The 18,876-nt window shown below is 47.0% G+C and overlaps 1 protein-coding gene across 10 annotated transcripts in view; it reads left to right on the plus strand.

The window, feature by feature from the left end:
- The window catches only part of NAV2 (neuron navigator 2), a 637,654-nt gene that overhangs the window by 486,002 nt on the left and 132,776 nt on the right, over positions 1-18,876 (plus strand). For all 10 annotated transcript variants that reach the window (XM_088458930.1, XM_088458933.1, XM_088458923.1 and 7 more), the window contains 4 exons: positions 2,703-3,732; positions 6,117-6,226; positions 13,295-13,403; positions 17,927-18,310. In XM_088458930.1, the coding sequence (XP_088315056.1) occupies positions 2,703-3,732; positions 6,117-6,226; positions 13,295-13,403; positions 17,927-18,310 (1,633 nt within the window). The remainder of the gene's footprint in view (positions 1-2,702; positions 3,733-6,116; positions 6,227-13,294; positions 13,404-17,926; positions 18,311-18,876) is intronic.

Below are 18,876 nucleotides of genomic sequence, written 5' to 3' on the forward strand. Positions count from 1 at the left end.
TCCAAATCTAACTGCAAACTCATCAGATGTTAGATATCGTTATCTGACCATCGGGAACGCGCATCGTTCATCGTTCAAACATGTCAGATGTGTCAGATTTTCCTTCAGATATGAACGATTTTTTAAAGTGACCCGCGGAGCAGCGCTGACCTGGTGGCAGAGAAAGCGGTGCAGTGAATCGGAAGGGCTGGACCGTGATCTGTGACCCCCCGAGATGCCTGACCCTTCCCCCCGGGATGCCTGACCCTTCCCCCCCGGGATGCCTGACCCTTCCCTTCCCCCCGGGATGCCTGACCCTTCCCTTCCCCCCGGGATGCCTGACCCTTCCCTTCCCCCCCCGGGATGCCTGACCCTTCCCTTCCCCCCGGGATGCCTGACCCTTCCCTTCCCCCCGGGATGCCTGACCCTTCCCCCCGGGATGCCTGACCCTCCCCCTGGGATGTGCGTCCACGCCAAAGTCTCATAGAAAGAGGTAAAACCTGATACCTCCAGATTTGGATCCACTGAAGTCTCTGATCCATGGAACGGCCCCAATGCTGCCCGTCACTCTCCTACACTTCCCCCATAAACGTCTAATTCAGGTAAATAGATTGTATATGGAGCAGGTGCTTTACCCAGCAGCGGTAAGTCGTCCGGCTACAAATGCGCCAAGCGGTAAGAAGTGAGCTGATGCACTCAGGGAACGTTAGACCGTCCGAGGGCCCCACAGGTACAACTAGCGGAATGGAGCATAAGACTGATAAATGTGTTTTTTTAGTTGTTTTAAAACTAATTTTCTCATTTTGGTTGGAGCTCCCCTTTATCCCCTTTCTGCTCTTTAGTTAGGGCGTAATTAACCAACTTATGGCTCTCCAACTGTTGTGGAACTACAAGTGTCAGGAAGCCAGGAGGGGCAGAGGGTAGTTCTGCAAGTTGCCTTTCCTCTTGCAGCATGTAGCATAGGAATGTAGCGTACACTGTAATTAAACATTTACTAGTAATCGGGTTCCCTAGGTGGCAGTCGGCGGCATTTCTCCCTCTGCGGTCGTGTGATGTTACTGTTGAGTAACCGATCTCCGCCATCCGCCTGGTTACTCATTTCCTAGCAGAGAGTCCGACCACTGCTCCAGCATTAGGACTATCCAAGCGGGAGCCGTCAGGAAGATGTATGCGCTCCTGGGTCTGTGAGACTGGGATGGATCACTTTGGAGAGGTTAACGCGGCTCGGTCTAAGCAGACGGCTGAGAGCTTTTCATGTCGTTTACAATCTATAAGAGGCACTTTGGCTTTTCTATAAGATGGAAAGGAGGGATCTGATAAATTCTCTGTCCTGTCCCGCTGCCTGGATGGACTGTGGGAAACCTCTGGCTCCCTGCAGGATTCCTGGTAGTTCAATATTAGTACAGCACATGTTAATCAAAAACAGGAGCGGCGTAGACTTGGGAGGGGGGAGAGGGGGCTGCACAACAGCACAGAGATAACATCAACGTCTCTTATTTTGTATCGTTTTCAGGTGTACGATATGTAATAAGCTGTTTTCAGGCATACGATATGTAATGAACTGTTTTCAGGTGTACGATATGTAATGAACTGTTTTCAGGCGTACGATATGTAATAAGCTGTTTTCAGGTGTACGATATGTAATAAGCTGTTTTCAGGTGTACGATATGTAATAAGCTGTTTTCAGGTGTACGATATGTAATAAGCTGTTTTCAGGTGTACGATATGTAATAAGCTGTTTTCAGGTGTACGATATGTAATAAGCTGTTTTCAGGCGTACGATATGTAATAAGCTGTTTTCAGGTGTATGATATGTAATAAGCTGTTTTCAGGTGTACGATATGTAATAAGCTGTTTTCAGGCGTACGATATGTAATAAGCTGTTTTCAGGCGTACGATATGTAATAAGCTGTTTTCAGGCGTACGATATGTAATAAGCTGTTTTCAGGTGTACGATATGTAATAAGCTGTTTTCAGGCGTACGATATGTAATCAGCTGTTTTCAGGCGTACGATATGTAATCAGCTGTTTTCAGGCGTACGATATGTAATCAGCTGTTTTCAGGCGTACGATATGTAATAAGCTGTTTTCAGGCGTACGATATGTAATAAGCTGTTTTCAGGCGTACGATATGTAATAAGCTGTTTTCAGGTGTACGATATGTAATAAGCTGTTTTCAGGTGTACGATATGTAATCAGCTGTTTTCAGGTGTACGATATGTAATAAGCTGTTTTCAGGCGTACGATATGTAATAAGCTGTTTTCAGGCGTACGATATGTAATAAGCTGTTTTCAGGCGTACGATATGTAATAAGCTGTTTTCAGGCGTACGATATGTAATAAGCTGTTTTCAGGCGTACGATATGTAATAAGCTGTTTTCAGGTGTACGATATGTAATCAGCTGTTTTCAGGTGTACGATATGTAATGAACTGTTTATTCCCTTTTCATTTCATTTGTGGGCTACATGCAAAAGCAGCCGGTATTTACCCTGCATGCAAACACAATAAATGTATTTACCCCCCCTGTCTATTGCAGCATGGTTTGTCCAGGGACAAAGTTACTTGCTTTGTTTTCTCTTTTTGCTCCCAACTCCGAATCATTCCCATTATGGTGAATGAACTGAAAATCTGCAATATATATTATAATAATAATCTTGATACACTGGCGGAACTGTTCTGATGTTGAACTTAATTTTGCATGTATTTTTCATGTTCCCTGCAGAGCCAGCAGAGGGCGGTGTGCCACAGCTGACCGGAGTAACTGAGAATGGCTCCTCCCTCTCCAGTAACATCTCCTCCGCCATACCCCAGCCAAACTCTACCAATAAACCATGGAGGAGTAAATCCCTTAGTGCAAAGCACACCACAACGTCTTCCATACTATCCGTCAAGCAGCCCGTGCTGGATAGTCCTAAGCAACCGCAAGAACCTCTGAAGCCTGCTCCCAACAGCCAGAAATCCATGCTGGAAAAGTTGAAATTATTCAATAGTAAAGGGGGCACAAAAAGCACTGGGGGTACGCTGGAAGGGTCTCGGGATACCAGCTGTGAAAGACTTGAAACACTTCCTAGCTTTGAAGAAGCAGAGGAGATGGAAAATACTGTAAGAAATGCCAATAGTACAAGTCCGTCCTCCAATAGCCCCAAGATAGCTCTGAAGGGAATCGCTCAAAGGACTCTTGGCCGGGCGTTGACGAACAAGAAAAGTTCTCCCAAGGGCAGCGAGAAGGACAAGCAGAAAGAGAAGGAGAAAAACAAAGAGGTCTCTAAAAGAACATCTGTGACTGACAAGCCGGAGCCGAAGGATGAGCCGAAGGATGACGCTGTCCCGGCCCCCCATGACATGCCAAAAAAGTCCTCCAAGATTGCCAGCTTCATCCCCAAAGGGGGCAAGAAAGAGGCCTCTGCTCCTCCTCACAGCGGCATACCAAAACCAGGAACGAAAACCACCCCAGGGAAATCCTCAAGTGCCCCAATGTCCGCCAAGGAAGGGGAACGAAGCCGCAGCGCCAAGACGGGTTCTGGCCTCTCCCTCCAAAAGAATCAGCTCGACAACAGGAACTCCAGCTCTACGTCCAGCTTGGCCTCTTCTGAAGGGAAGGGGATGTCTGCCGCAGGAAGCGCCCAGCCCACCAATGGCACTAGTAGTATTACACAGACGACGGGAAGTAATACAGTCAGCGTTCAGCTACCTCAGCCACAGCAGCAGTATAATCACCCAAACACGGCCACCGTGGCGCCCTTCATGTACAGGTAAAATGCGTGGGGTCCTGCGTGGGAGTCCTGGGGCTTTTTGGAAGATTCCACCATTAGTTTTGTGATTTCCTGAAATGATACAAAAACATTTTAGTGAGCTTTCTCCCCAGGACCCTGGCTTGGTTACTGCCATATTGGAGGCTTTATATACTAGACTGTAGCTCTATTAATTTAATAACCTATTTGTATTGGAAATATTATTCCAGCAAATTATATGGGGTCCTGCCTTTCAGCCTGTCCGATAGGTCTCCGATGTCTGCCATGGTCGGGAGATAGTGTCCTCTCTCCTGCTGGTAGCGTGTTCTCCTGCTGGTAGCGTGTTCTCCTGCTGGTAGCGCGTTCTCCTGCTGGTAGCGCGTTCTGCTGGTAGCATGTTCTCCTGCTGGTAGCATGTTCTCCTGCTGGCAGCGTGTTGCCAATCATCTGTCTGCATGCACTGGGCCACAGCAGATGTTGGGAGACTTGTTAAAGTAAAGCCGTGTACACACTAGAGACGATGTGTGTCTGATCCCGTGGATCGATCCGACATATTGGGCACAATCGTCAAGTGTGTACCCACCATGCCTGCAGGTCATTCGTTGTGGTCGTTCCGTCTGCCTGCATGCACGGCCAAAGGAGCTGCCGATGCCGTCAGTGGTGCCAGTGAACAATATATTGGGTGGTCGTTCACCGGATCGTGCAGTGTCTACGTACCGCCCGATGTATCGTTCATCGGCACCATTGGGCGTAGCCGTGGCTAGTCGCTAAGTGTATACCCAGCTTTGCTTTCTCCTGTGTTTCTCAGCCATGTATGTATAAACTCCTGACCATTGTTCTGGTTGTCCTGGGATACCAGATAATGGGGTGGCGAATCCGAGGTGTTCGTTCTTGAACCCTACTTTTAATAATACGCACCTTGCACCATCCAGAATAAAGAAGCTGTGCAGGTCCACGTTTCTCTTATAAATTACCCCTTTCGCGATGATTGAAATCCTTTGCTGAGCGGCACAAAACCGTGTCAGGAAGATACAGTATGTATTCAGTGTATAGCGTTCAAACCAATGAATGAAAGTTACCGGAAGTGGGTGATTTTCCAGATCAGGGATAGGGCGAGCTCACTTTCTGATTCTGGGCCTGCAGAAACATAGAAGCGGATCAGCACACAAGTTCCTCGGTCACATAGATAGAATCACCTGCTACAATCATGAGCAAAATGACCGCATTTCTCTATGTTGGACAACCTGGGCGCGGACCCGGCTCGGTGTGAGGCTGGCATTGGTATCCGCATTGGTACAACGTGTGTGCTGATTCCAGTCTTATTTTATAAGGCTCTGGGTGTGATGCCCAGTCTCAGGAATGGCCTGGAAGGCATTGGGCAGCTGATAGTTAAAGGGCAGGAATGGATTCCTGGAGCACAGAGAGTAGGAAATGGACTGTTTAACCCTACGCTACAGCCGAGAAATGTGAACAACCTGTGTAAATAGTCAGATTGCACAAATCAGCTTATGTCCGTAGTAACTGAGGAATTAGCTATTCATGTTCCTAGAACGCGCCTCTCTGTTTCTCCAACCACAGCTCCCCCTGGTGACCGCTGCCTGTTACTGTATTGCAGCGTTATACACTGGGAATGGCACAAATTCAAGCCTCTAGACCAGGGATGGGGAACCTCAGGCCCGGGGGCCGTATAAGGCCCGTGGAGTCATTTGGTCTGGCCCTCTGGGATTTTCTCTGCTAGCCTCATCTGGCCTAGAATGGCCTCTGGAGCCAGAATCTATGCAGCAGTGCCGCCTGGGGAGTCCTTAGGATGCGTCAGACGGTCACACCGCTGACCTTACAGCTCCCCGGAGCATCCTCAGGATGTGTATAACTCCGCATATGGGCAAATATACGCATTTAGCTCCGTTGATACAATGCAGGAGCAATTATGGCCGACTGGCTGTTACCTCTGTATCAGCCCCTGTGTACTAAGGGGCCTATGTATCAAAGTGGTTGGTGATATATATCTCACAATTTTATCTCACATCAAGCTTTGATACATATGCCCCTTAATGTCTTCATACATATAAGGTGGGAAGAATAATTATTACACCAAATGTATTCCCCATAAAGGCATTATAACCAAGCTGTGTCTCCCTTTGTGCTTGTCTGATGGAAATATTGGATGTATATTATAGCGCTTGGCCCATTTTCTATGTAAGTGTTATTGCCCCTCGCAGTAGATTGTCATTTTTCACATCACTGTCCCGTAATTTACACGATAATTGTAATTTCTGATGCAAACTGCGTGTTGGTGATGAAACCCTTATGGTAGGAGGTTTCTCAGCGTGCGTCAGCTGCGCGGGGGAGATGCTAGACTCTCATTGTGGATGATGATTTGTGTTTATTATGTCTGCTCTGTGCAGGTCTCAGATGGACAATGAAGGCAATGTCTCGGTGGAGACCAGCACAGGAATACACATGGAGCCCACGCTCTATAATAAAACGGGCCCTGCGTGTCTGGAGGATCTCTCGGGTAAGTCCCCTCACCTGCTGTGTTACAGTAACCGCGTTCTGTGCACAGCGCCCTACCCTGGTCACTGGGGAGTATGGCAGGCGTGTGGCCGGTGTGCAGTATATTGTCACCGGTATACATTATACAGCTGTATAACACATGAGTGCTGGGACAAGTCTAATCAATACACTTACTGTTTATGACAAGTGATGTCCATGGTAGATAAGGATAATAGTGTCTTTCACTACGGTGGTCACAGGAGGACATTCCTCATCATGTCTATGTCCTACATCCATGTTACAGTAACTACATGTGGGTTCTATGCCCTTCTCCATGTTACAGTAACTACATGTGGGTTCTATGTCCTACATCTATGTTTCAGTAACTACATGTGTGTTCTATGTCCTACATCTATGTTCCAGTAACTACATGTGGGTTCTATGTCCTACATCTATGTACCAGTAACTACATGTCGGTTCTATGTCCTACATCTATGTTCCAGTAACTACATGTCGGATCTATGTCCTACATCTATGTTCCAGTAACTACACATGGGTTCTATGTCCTACATCTATGTTCCAGTAACTACATGTCGGATCTATGTCCTACATCTATGTTCCAGTAACTACATGTCGGATCTATGTCCTACATCTATGTACCAGTAACTACATGTGGGTTCTATGTCCTACATCTATGTACCAGTAACTACATGTGGGTTCTATGTCCTACATCTATGTAACAGTAACTACATGTGGGTTCTATGTCCTACATCCATGTACCAGTAACTACATGTGGGTTCTATGTCCTACATCCATGTTCCAGTAACTACATGTCGGATCTATGTCCTACATCTATGTTCCAGTAACTACATGTGGGTTCTATGTCCTACATCTATGTACCAGTAACTACATGTGGGTTCTATGTCCTACATCTATGTAACAGTAACTACATGTGGGTTCTATGTCCTACATCCATGTACCAGTAACTACATGTGGGTTCTATGTCCTACATCCATGTTCCAGTAACTACATGTGGGTTCCATGTCCTACATCCATGTTACAGTAACTACATGTGGGATCTATGTCCTACATCCATGTTACAGTAACTACATGTGGGATCTATGTCCTACATCCATGTTACAGTAACTACATGTGGGATCTATGTCCTACATCCATGTTACAGTAACTACATGTAGGATCTATGTCCTACATCCATGTTACAGTAACTACATGTGGGTTCTATGTCCTACATCGATGTTCCGGTAACTACATGTGGGTTCTATGTCCTGCATCGATGTTCCAGTAACTACATGTGGGTTCTATGTCCTACATCCATGTTACAGTAACTACATGTGGGTTCTATGTCCTACATCCATGTACCAGTAACTACATGTGGGATCTATGGCCTACATCCATGTTACAGTAACTACATGTGGGTTCTATGTCCTACATCCATGTTACAGTAACTACATGTGGGATCTATGGCCTACATCCATGTTACAGTAACTACATGTGGGTTCTATGTCCTACATCCATGTTCCGGTAAGTACATGTGGGTTCTATGTCCTACATCCATGTTCCAGTAACTACATGTAGGTTCTATGTCCTGCATCTATGTTCCAGTAACTACATGTGGGTTCTATGTCCTACATCCATGTTACAGTAACTACGTGTAGGTTCTATGTCCTACATCCTTGTTACAGTAACTACATGTGGGTTCTATGTCCTACATCTATGTTCCAGTAACTACATGTGGGTTCTATGTCCTACATCTATGATCCAGTAACTACATGTGGGTTCTATGTCCTACATCTATTTTCCAGTAACTACATGTGTGTTCTATGTTCCAGTAACTACATGTGTGTTCTATGTCCTACATCCATGTTACAGTAACTACATGTGGGTAATATGTCCTACATCCATGTTACAGTAACTACATGTGGGTTCTATGTCCTGCATCTATGTTCCAGTAACTACATGTCGGATCTATGTCCTACATCTATGTTCTAGTAACTAATTGTAGGTTTTATATCATGCATCTATGATCCAGTAACTACATGTGTGTTCTATGTCCTACATCTATGTTTCAGTAACTACATGTGTGTTCTATGTCCTACATCTATGTTCCAGTAAGAACATGTGGGATCTATGTCCTACATCTATGTTCCAGTAACTACATGTCGGATCTATGTCCTACATCTACTTCTAGTAACTAATTGTAGGTTTTATATCATGCATCTATGATCCAGTAACTACATGTGTGTTCTATGTCCTACATCTATGTTCCAGTAAGAACATGTGGGATCTATGTCCTACATCTATGTACCAGTAACTACATGTCGGATCTATGTCCTACATCTATGTTCTAGTAACTAATTGTAGGTTTTATATCATGCATCTATGATCCAGTAACTACATGTGTGTTCTATGTCCTACATCTATGTTTCAGTAACTACATGTGTGTTCTATGTCCTACATCTATGTTCCAGTAAGAACATGTGGGATCTATGTCCTACATCTATGTTCCAGTAACTACATGTGGGTTCTATGTCCTACATCTATGTACCAGTAACTACATGTGGGTTCTATGTCCTACATCTATGTACTAGTAACTACACATGGGTTCTATGTCCTACATCTATGTACCAGTAACTACACATGGGTTCTATGTCCTACATCTATGTAACAGTAACTACATGTGGGTTCTATGTCCTACATCTATGTTCCAGTAACTACATGTGGGTTCTATGTCCTACATCTATGTACCAGTAACTACATGTGGGTTCTATGTCGTACATCTATGTACCAGTAACTACATGTGGGTTCTATGTCCTACATCCATGTTCCAGTAACTACATGTGGGTTCTATGGCCTACATCTATGTACCAGTAACTACATGTGGGTTCTATGTCCTACATCTATGTTCCAGTAACTACATGTGGGTTCTATGGCCTACATCTATGTTCCAGTAACTACATGTGGGTTCTATGGCCTACATCTATGTACCAGTAACTACATGTGGGTTCTATGTCCTACATCTATGTACCAGTAACTACATGTGGGTTCTATGTCCTACATCTATGTTCCAGTAACTACATGTGGGTTCTATGTCCTACATCCATGTTACAGTAACTACATGTGGGTTCTATGTCCTGCATCTATGTTCCAGTAACTACATGTGGGTTCTATGTCCTACATCTATGTTCCAGTAACTACATGTGGGTTCTATGTCCTACATCTATGTTCCAGTAACTACATGTGGGTTCTATATCCTACATCCATGTTACAGTAACTACATGTGGGTTCTATGTCCTGCATCTATGTTCCAGTAACTACATGTGGGTTCTATGTCCTACATCTATGTTCCAGTAACTACATGTGGGTTCTATGTCCTACATCTATGTTCCAGTAACTACATGTGGGTTCTATGTCATACATCTATGTACCAGTAACTACATGTGGGTTCTATGTCCTACATCCATGTACCAGTAACTACATGTGGGTTCTATGTCCTACATCCATGTACCAGTAACTACATGTGGGTTCTATGTCCTGCATCTATGTTCCAGTAACTACATGTGGGTTCTATGTCCTGCTTCTATGTTCCAGTAACTACATGTGGGTTCTATGTCCTACATCTATGTTCCAGTAACTACATGTGGGTTCTATGTCCTACATCTATGTTCCAGTAACTACATGTGGGTTCTATGTCCTACATCTATGTTCCAGTAACTACATATGTGTTCTATGTCCTACATCTATGTACCAGTAACTACATGTGGGTTCTATGTCATACATCTATGTACCAGTAACTACATGTGGGTTCTATGTCCTACATCTATGTACCAGTAACTACATGTGGGTTCTATGTCCTACATCTATGTTCCAGTACTGGATTTTGTATAATGGTGTGTGTACTGATTGTGTATAATGTGTGAGGAGACTGGTGTGTGTACTGATTGTGTATAATGTGTGAGGAGACTGGTGTGTGTATAATGGTGTGTGTACTGATTGTGTATAATGTGTGAGGAGACTGGTGTGTGTATAATGGTGTGTGTACTGATTGTGTATAATGTGTGAGGAGACTGGTGTGTGTATAATGGTGTGTGTACTGATTGTGTATAATGTGTGAGGAGACTGGTGTGTGTATAATGGTGTGTGTATAATGTGTGAGGAGACTTGTGTGTGTATAATGTGTGAGGAGACTGGTGTGTGTGTAATGGTGTGTGTACTGATTGTGTATAATGTGTGAGGAGACTGGTGTGTGTGTGTAATGGTGTGTGTGCTGATTGTGTATAATGTGTGAGGAGACTGGTGTGTGTGTATAATGGTGTGTGTACTGATTGTGTATAATGTGTGAGGAGACTGGTGTGTGTATAATGGTGTGTGTACTGATTGTGTATAATGTGTGAGGAGACTGGTGTGTGTATAATGGTGTGTGTACTGATTGTGTATAATGTGTGAGGAGACTGGTGTGTGTGTATAATGGTGTGTGTACTGATTGTGTATAATGTGTGAGGAGACTGGTGTGTGTGTATAATGGTGTGTGTACTGATTGTGTATAATGTGTGAGGAGACTGGTGTGTGTATAATGGTGTGTGTACTGATTGTGTATAATGTGTGAGGAGACTGGTGTGTGTATAATGGTGTGTGTACTGATTGTGTATAATGTGTGAGGAGACTGGTGTGTGTATAATGGTGTGTGTACTGATTGTGTATAATGTGTGAGGAGACTGGTGTGTGTATAATGGTGTGTGTACTGATTGTGTATAATGTGTGAGGAGACTGGTGTGTGTATAATGGTGTGTGTGCTGATTGTGTATAATGTGTGAGGAGACTGGTGTGTGTATAATGGTGTGTGTGCTGATTGTGTATAATGTGTGAGGAGACTGGTGTGTGTATAATGGTGTGTGTGCTGATTGTGTATAATGTGTGAGGAGACTGGTGTGTGTATAATGGTGTGTGTACTGATTGTGTATAATGTGTGAGGAGACTGGTGTGTGTGTATAATGGTGTGTGTGCTGATTGTGTATAATGTGTGAGGAGACTGGTGTGTGTATAATGGTGTGTGTACTGATTGTGTATAATGTGTGAGGAGACTGGTGTGTGTATAATGGTGTGTGTACTGATTGTGTATAATGTGTGAGGAGACTGGTGTGTGTATAATGGTGTGTGTGCTGATTGTGTATAATGTGTGAGGAGACTGGTGTGTGTACTGATTGTGTATAATGTGTGAGGAGACTGGTGTGTGTGTATAATGGTGTGTGTACTGATTGTGTATAATGTGTGAGGAGACTGGTGTGTGTATAATGGTGTGTGTACTGATTGTGTATAATGTGTGAGGAGACTGGTGTGTGTATAATGGTGTGTGTACTGATTGTGTATAATGTGTGAGGAGACTGGTGTGTGTATAATGGTGTGTGTACTGATTGTGTATAATGTGTGAGGAGACTGGTGTGTGTATAATGGTGTGTGTGCTGATTGTGTATAATGTGTGAGGAGACTGGTGTGTGTGCTGATTGTGTATAATGTGTGAGGAGACTGGTGTGTGTATAATGGTGTGTGTACTGATTGTGTATAATGTGTGAGGAGACTGGTGTGTGTATAATGGTGTGTGTACTGATTGTGTATAATGTGTGAGGAGACTGGTGTGTGTATAATGGTGTGTGTACTGATTGTGTATAATGTGTGAGGAGACTGGTGTGTGTATAATGGTGTGTGTACTGATTGTGTATAATGTGTGAGGAGACTGGTGTGTGTATAATGGTGTGTGTGCTGATTGTGTATAATGTGTGAGGAGACTGGTGTGTGTATAATGGTGTGTGTGCTGATTGTGTATAATGTGTGAGGAGACTGGTGTGTGTATAATGGTGTGTGTACTGATTGTGTATAATGTGTGAGGAGACTGGTGTGTGTATAATGGTGTGTGTACTGATTGTGTATAATGTGTGAGGAGACTGGTGTGTGTATAATGGTGTGTGTACTGATTGTGTATAATGTGTGAGGAGACTGGTGTGTGTATAATGGTGTGTGTACTGATTGTGTATAATGTGTGAGGAGACTGGTGTGTGTATAATGGTGTGTGTACTGATTGTGTATAATGTGTGAGGAGACTGGTGTGTGTATAATGGTGTGTGTACTGATTGTGTATAATGTGTGAGGAGACTGGTGTGTGTATAATGGTGTGTGTGCTGATTGTGTATAATGTGTGAGGAGACTGGTGTGTGTATAATGGTGTGTGTGCTGATTGTGTATAATGTGTGAGGAGACTGGTGTGTGTATAATGGTGTGTGTACTGATTGTGTATAATGTGTGAGGAGACTGGTGTGTGTATAATGGTGTGTGTACTGATTGTGTATAATGTGTGAGGAGACTGGTGTGTGTATAATGGTGTGTGTACTGATTGTGTATAATGTGTGAGGAGACTGGTGTGTGTATAATGGTGTGTGTACTGATTGTGTATAATGTGTGAGGAGACTGGTGTGTGTATAATGGTGTGTGTACTGATTGTGTATAATGTGTGAGGAGACTGGTGTGTGTATAATGGTGTGTGTACTGATTGTGTATAATGTGTGAGGAGACTGGTGTGTGTATAATGGTGTGTGTGCTGATTGTGTATAATGTGTGAGGAGACTGGTGTGTGTATAATGGTGTGTGTACTGATTGTGTATAATGTGTGAGGAGACTGGTGTGTGTATAATGGTGTGTGTGCTGATTGTGTATAATGTGTGAGGAGACTGGTGTGTGTATAATGGTGTGTGTACTGATTGTGTATAATGTGTGAGGAGACTGGTGTGTGTATAATGGTGTGTGTACTGATTGTGTATAATGTGTGAGGACACTGGTGTGTGTATAATGGTGTGTGTGCTGATTGTGTATAATGTGTGAGGAGACTGGTGTGTGTATAATGGTGTGTGTGCTGATTGTGTATAATGTGTGAGGAGACTGGTGTGTGTATAATGGTGTATGTGCTGATTGTGTATAATGTGTGAGGAGACTGGTGTGTGTATAATGGTGTGTGTACTGATTGTGTATAATGTGTGAGGAGACTGGTGTGTGTTATACATTTCTGTCTCATTTCTCTTTTCAGGGGAAGATCCTGAAACCCGGAGATTGCGGACTGTGAAGAACATTGCGGATCTCCGGCAGAACTTGGAGGAAACTATGTCCAGCCTCCGGGGAACTCAGGTCACTCACAGGTAGAGACGGAACGTGCTGCGTGTATTGCCGTGTATACAGCCTGTGTGTGTCCTATATAACAGGCAGCCCAGCGTGTCGTCAGTACAGCACAGGTTACACCCTTAGTCCTCCTAGCTCATAGACCCATGTGTACTCAGATGTGTAATGCTGGGAAATACGTTGCTGTGTCGCAACGCTCATTTTGTACAATGCACTATGCGATAGGGGAGGCTAAGAGCTCGCTGGTCCTGAATATGCGCTGTGTGAATAAGCCCTCACAATGGCAGCCGTTACTGTGGGCAGATGGTGGCTATTCTCATCTCATCAGATGTTTTACTGCTCGCCTTTCTTCCCGTAGGAAAGTGCCCCCCGGGTTTATTTATTACACTCTGTTTGTATTTCAGTTGTCCCAATACAGTGTAACCCACACTCTAATTCTGCTAATGTCACCTATAATCGAGTGCTAGGAACTGGGGGATGTTTTTGGTATTGTAATGAGTATTGTGTTTTAGGTTTGTTTTTGAGATTTAGAGAGATAGCATAAGACTATTATGTGCAGATTCATTAGAAAACTATTAATAAAAAGGCTGAATTCTGTGTCTGCCGTCCTCTCGCTGTCTGTGTGTGTCTGACCGTCCTCTCGCTGTCTGTGTGTCTGACCGTCCTCTCGCTGTCTGTGTGTGTCTGACCGTCCTCTCGCTGTCTGTGTGTGTCTGACCGTCCTCTCGCTGTCTGTGTGTGTCTGACCGTCCTCTCGCTGTCTGTGTGTGTCTGACCATCCTCTCGCTGTCTGTGTGTCTGACCGTCCTCTCGCTGTCTGTGTGTCTGACCGTCCTCTCGCTGTCTGTGTGTGTCTGACCGTCCTCTCGCTGTCTGTGTGTGTGTATGACCGTCCTCTCGCTGTCTGTGTGTCTGACCGTCCTCTCGCTGTCTGTGTGTCTGACCGTCCTCTTGCTGTCTCTGTGTGTGTCTGACCGTCCTCTCGCTGTCTGTGTGTCTGACCGTCCTCTCGCTGTCTGTGTGTGTCTGACCGTCCTCTCGCTGTCTGTGTGTCTGACCGTCCTCTCGCTGTCTGTGTGTCTGACCGTCCTCTCGCTGTCTGTGTGTGTCTGACCGTCCTCTCGCTGTCTGTGTGTGTCTGACCATCCTCTCGCTGTCTGTGTGTCTGACCGTCCTCTCGCTGTCTGTGTGTCTGACCGTCCTCTCGCTGTCTGTGTGTCTGACCGTCCTCTCGCTGTCTGTGTGTCTGACCGTCCTCTCGCTGTCTGTGTGTCTGACCGTCCTCTCGCTGTCTGTGTGTGTCTGACCGTCCTCTCGCTGTCTGTGTGTGTCTGACCGTCCTCTCGCTGTCTGTGTGTGTCTGACCATCCTCTCGCTGTCTGTGTGTCTGACCGTCCTCTCGCTGTCTGTGTGTCTGACCGTCCTCTCGCTGTCTGTGTGTCTGACCGTCCTCTCGCTGTCTGTGTGTCTGACCGTCCTCTCGCTGTCTGTGTGTGTCTGACCGTCCTCTCGCTGTCTGTGTGTGTGTATGACCGTCCTCTCGCTGTCTGTGTGTCTGACCATCCTCTCGCTGTCTGTGTGTGTGTGACCGTCCTCTCGCTGTCTGTGTGTATGTGACCGTCCTCTCGCTGTCTGTGTGTGTCTGACCGTCCTCTCGCTGTCTGTGTGTGTGTCTGACCATCCTCTCGCTGTCTGTGTGTGTCTGACCGTCCTCTCGCTGTCTGTGTGTGTGTCTGACCGTCCTCTCGCTGTCTGTGTGTGTGTATGACCGTCCTCTCGCTGTCTGTGTGTCTGACCGTCCTCTCGCTGTCTGTGTGTCTGACCGTCCTCTCGCTGTCTCTGTGTGTGTCTGACCATCCTCTCGCTGTCTGTGTGTGTCTGACCGTCCTCTTGCTGTCTGTGTGTGTCTGACCGTCCTCTCGCTGTCTGTGTGTGTCTGACCGTCCTCTCGCTGTCTGTGTGTGTCTGACCGTCCTCTCGCTGTCTGTGTGTGTCTGACCGTCCTCTCGCTGTCTGTGTGTGTCTGACCGTCCTCTCGCTGTCTGTGTGTGTCTGACCATCCTCTCGCTGTCTGTGTGTCTGACCGTCCTCTCGCTGTCTGTGTGTCTGACCGTCCTCTCGCTGTCTGTGTGTGTCTGACCGTCCTCTCGCTGTCTGTGTGTGTGTATGACCGTCCTCTCGCTGTCTGTGTGTCTGACCATCCTCTCGCTGTCTGTGTGTGTGTGACCGTCCTCTCGCTGTCTGTGTGTATGTGACCGTCCTCTCGCTGTCTGTGTGTGTCTGACCGTCCTCTCGCTGTCTGTGTGTGTGTCTGACCGTCCTCTCGCTGTCTGTGTGTGTGTCTGACCATCCTCTCGCTGTCTGTGTGTGTCTGACCGTCCTCTCGCTGTCTGTGTGTGTCTGACCGTCCTCTCGCTGTCTGTGTGTGTGTCTGACCGTCCTCTCGCTGTCTGTGTGTGTGTCTGACCATCCTCTCGCTGTCTGTGTGTGTCTGACCGTCCTCTCGCTGTCTGTGTGTGTGTCTGACCGTCCTCTCGCTGTCTGTGTGTGTGTATGACCGTCCTCTCGCTGTCTGTGTGTCTGACCGTCCTCTCGCTGTCTGTGTGTCTGACCGTCCTCTCGCTGTCTGTGTGTCTGACCGTCCTCTTGCTGTCTCTGTGTGTGTCTGACCGTCCTCTCGCTGTCTGTGTGTCTGACCGTCCTCTCGCTGTCTCTGTGTGTGTCTGACCATCCTCTCGCTGTCTGTGTGTGTCTGACCGTCCTCTCGCTGTCTGTGTGTGTCTGACCATCCTCTCGCTGTCTGTGTGTCTGACCGTCCTCTCGCTGTCTGTGTGTCTGACCGTCCTCTCGCTGTCTGTGTGTCTGACCGTCCTCTCGCTGTCTGTGTGTGTGTCTGACCGTCCTCTCGCTGTCTGTGTGTCTGACCGTCCTCTCGCTGTCTGTGTGTCTGACCATCCTCTCGCTGTCTCTGTGTGTGTCTGACCATCCTCTCGCTGTCTCTGTGTCTGACCGTCCTCTCGCTGTCTGTGTGTCTGACCGTCCTCTCGCTGTCTGTCTGTGTGTCTGACCGTCCTCTCGCTGTCTGTGTGTGTCTGACCGTCCTCTCGCTGTCTGTGTGTGTCTGACCGTCCTCTCGCTGTCTGTGTGTGTCTGACCGTCCTCTCGCTGTCTGTGTGTGTCTGACCGTCCTCTCGCTGTCTGTGTGTGTGTATGACCATCCTCTCGCTGTCTGTGTGTGTGTCTGACCGTCCTCTCGCTGTCTGTGTGTCTGACCATCCTCTCGCTGTGTGTCTGACCGTCCTCTCGCTGTCTGTGTGTGTGTCTGACCGTCCTCTCGCTGTCTGTGTGTGTGTCTGACCATCCTCTCGCTGTCTGTGTGTCTGACCGTCCTCTCGCTGTCTGTGTGTGTCTGACCGTCCTCTCGCTGTCTGTGTGTGTGTATGACCATCCTCTCGCTGTCTGTGTGTGTGTCTGACCGTCCTCTCGCTGTCTGTGTGTCTGACCATCCTCTCGCTGTGTGTCTGACGGTCCTCTAGCTGTCTGTGTGTGTCTGACCGTCCTCTCGCTGTCTGTGTGTGTCTGACCGTCCTCTCGCTGTCTGTCTGTGTGTCTGACCATCCTCTCGCTGTCTGTGTGTCTGACCGTCCTCTCGCTGTCTGTGTGTGTCTGACCATCCTCTCGCTGTCTGTGTGTGTCTGACCATCCTCTCGCTGTCTGTGTGTCTGACCATCCTCTCGCTGTCTGTGTGTCTGACCGTCCTCTCGCTGTCTGTGTGTGTGTCTGACCGTCCTTTCGCTGTCTGTGTGTGTGTCTGTCCGTCCTCTCGCTGTCTGTGTGTGTCTGACCGTCCTCTCGCTGTCTGTGTGTGTCTGACCGTCCTCTCGCTGTCTGTGTGTCTGACCGTCCTCTCGCTGTCTGTGTGTCTGACCGTCCTCTCGCTGTCTGTGTGTCTGACCGTCCTCTCGCTGTCTGTGTGTGTCTGACCGTCCTCTCGCTGTCTGTCTGTGTGTCTGACCATCCTCTCGCTGTCTGTGTGTGTGTATGACCATCCTCTCGCTGTCTGTGTGTGTGTCTGACCGTCCTCTCGCTGTCTGTGTGTCTGACCATCCTCTCGCTGTGTGTCTGTCCGTCCTCTCGCTGTCTGTGTGTGTGTCTGACCGTCCTCTCGCTGTCTGTGTGTGTGTCTGACCATCCTCTCGCTGTCTGTGTGTGTCTGACCGTCCTCTCGCTGTCTGTCTGTGTGTCTGACCATCCTCTCGCTGTCTGTGTGTGTGTATGACCGTCCTCTCGCTGTCTGTGTGTGTATGTCTGACCGTCCTCTCGCTGTCTGTGTGTCTGACCGTCCTCTCGCTGTCTGTGTGTCTGACCGTCCTCTCGCTGTCTGTGTGTGTGTCTGACCGTCCTCTCGCTGTCTGTGTGTGTGTCTGACCGTCCTCTCGCTGTCTGTGTGTCTCAGGGTATAGTGCATAGTAAATCTTCGCCACCTTTATTCTTCCCTCTTGTTGAATGAATTCATATTTCTTTATTGTCTTCTTTTCCCCAGCACATTGGAAACGACGTTCGACAGTAATATCACTACTGAAATCAGCGGGCGCGGTATCCTCGGCCTGGCTGCCCGCCCCACCCCTTTATCATGGAGACTGGGACAGTCCAGCCCTCGTCTGCAGGCAGGCGACGCACCGTCCCTGGGCAACGGGTACCCACCGCGAGCCAGCGCCAGCCGTTTTATTAACTGTGAGCCTGGGCGATACATCTACCCTGCGCCTCTGAGGAGGCAGCTGGCCTCAAGAGGTAACATGAGTCACAGCGATGTCTCCGAGAAAGGAGAAGAGATGGATATGGAGAGCGTCAGCGTTGATGCAACAGGTTACATGAGCGATGGGGACGTTCTGAGCAAGAACATACGAAGTGAGGAAGTCACCAGCGGGTAAGAGCGCATCCTAATGGTCTTAGACACACTGTGCAGGGTAACCACGTCTACGGGTGCTCTGATAGGCCAGGGGACAGTCAGCACCTAAGTTATAGGTTATATATGTTATAGCCAATGTATACACCCCTTCCTGAAGGAACAGCACTGGCTCCTGAATTCTGCGTTCATCTGTAATACGGTATTGATGGCCTCATGGGCGCTGAGCTGAAACATTCTGATGGATCTATTATTATCTTTGGCTTCATTAAACTAACTGATCACCAGCCGTCTTATGCTGATAATTGGGGGGCTGATGCACAATTAAACATACAGTGAGCTTTTATCACTGCACGCGTGCACTAAAATGTTTTAAACTTTCATCCGTACGTAGAATCAGGCGTAGTTTGCGCTCAATTCTCCCCACGCTTTAAGGGGTCTATTTACTAAGCAGTGTTAGGAGACAGAGTGAAAAGTGATAAGAAAGTGATAAGGTGCCAGCCAATCAGCTCCCAACTGTCATCTCACAGGCTGTGTTTGAAAAATGACTGTTAGGAGCTGATTGGCTGGTACCTTATCACTTTCTT

Source organism: Taudactylus pleione, unplaced genomic scaffold (genome assembly GCF_031769625.1).
Source record: "Taudactylus pleione unplaced genomic scaffold, aTauple2 ptg000875l, whole genome shotgun sequence".
Lineage (NCBI taxonomy): Eukaryota > Metazoa > Chordata > Amphibia > Anura > Myobatrachidae > Taudactylus > Taudactylus pleione.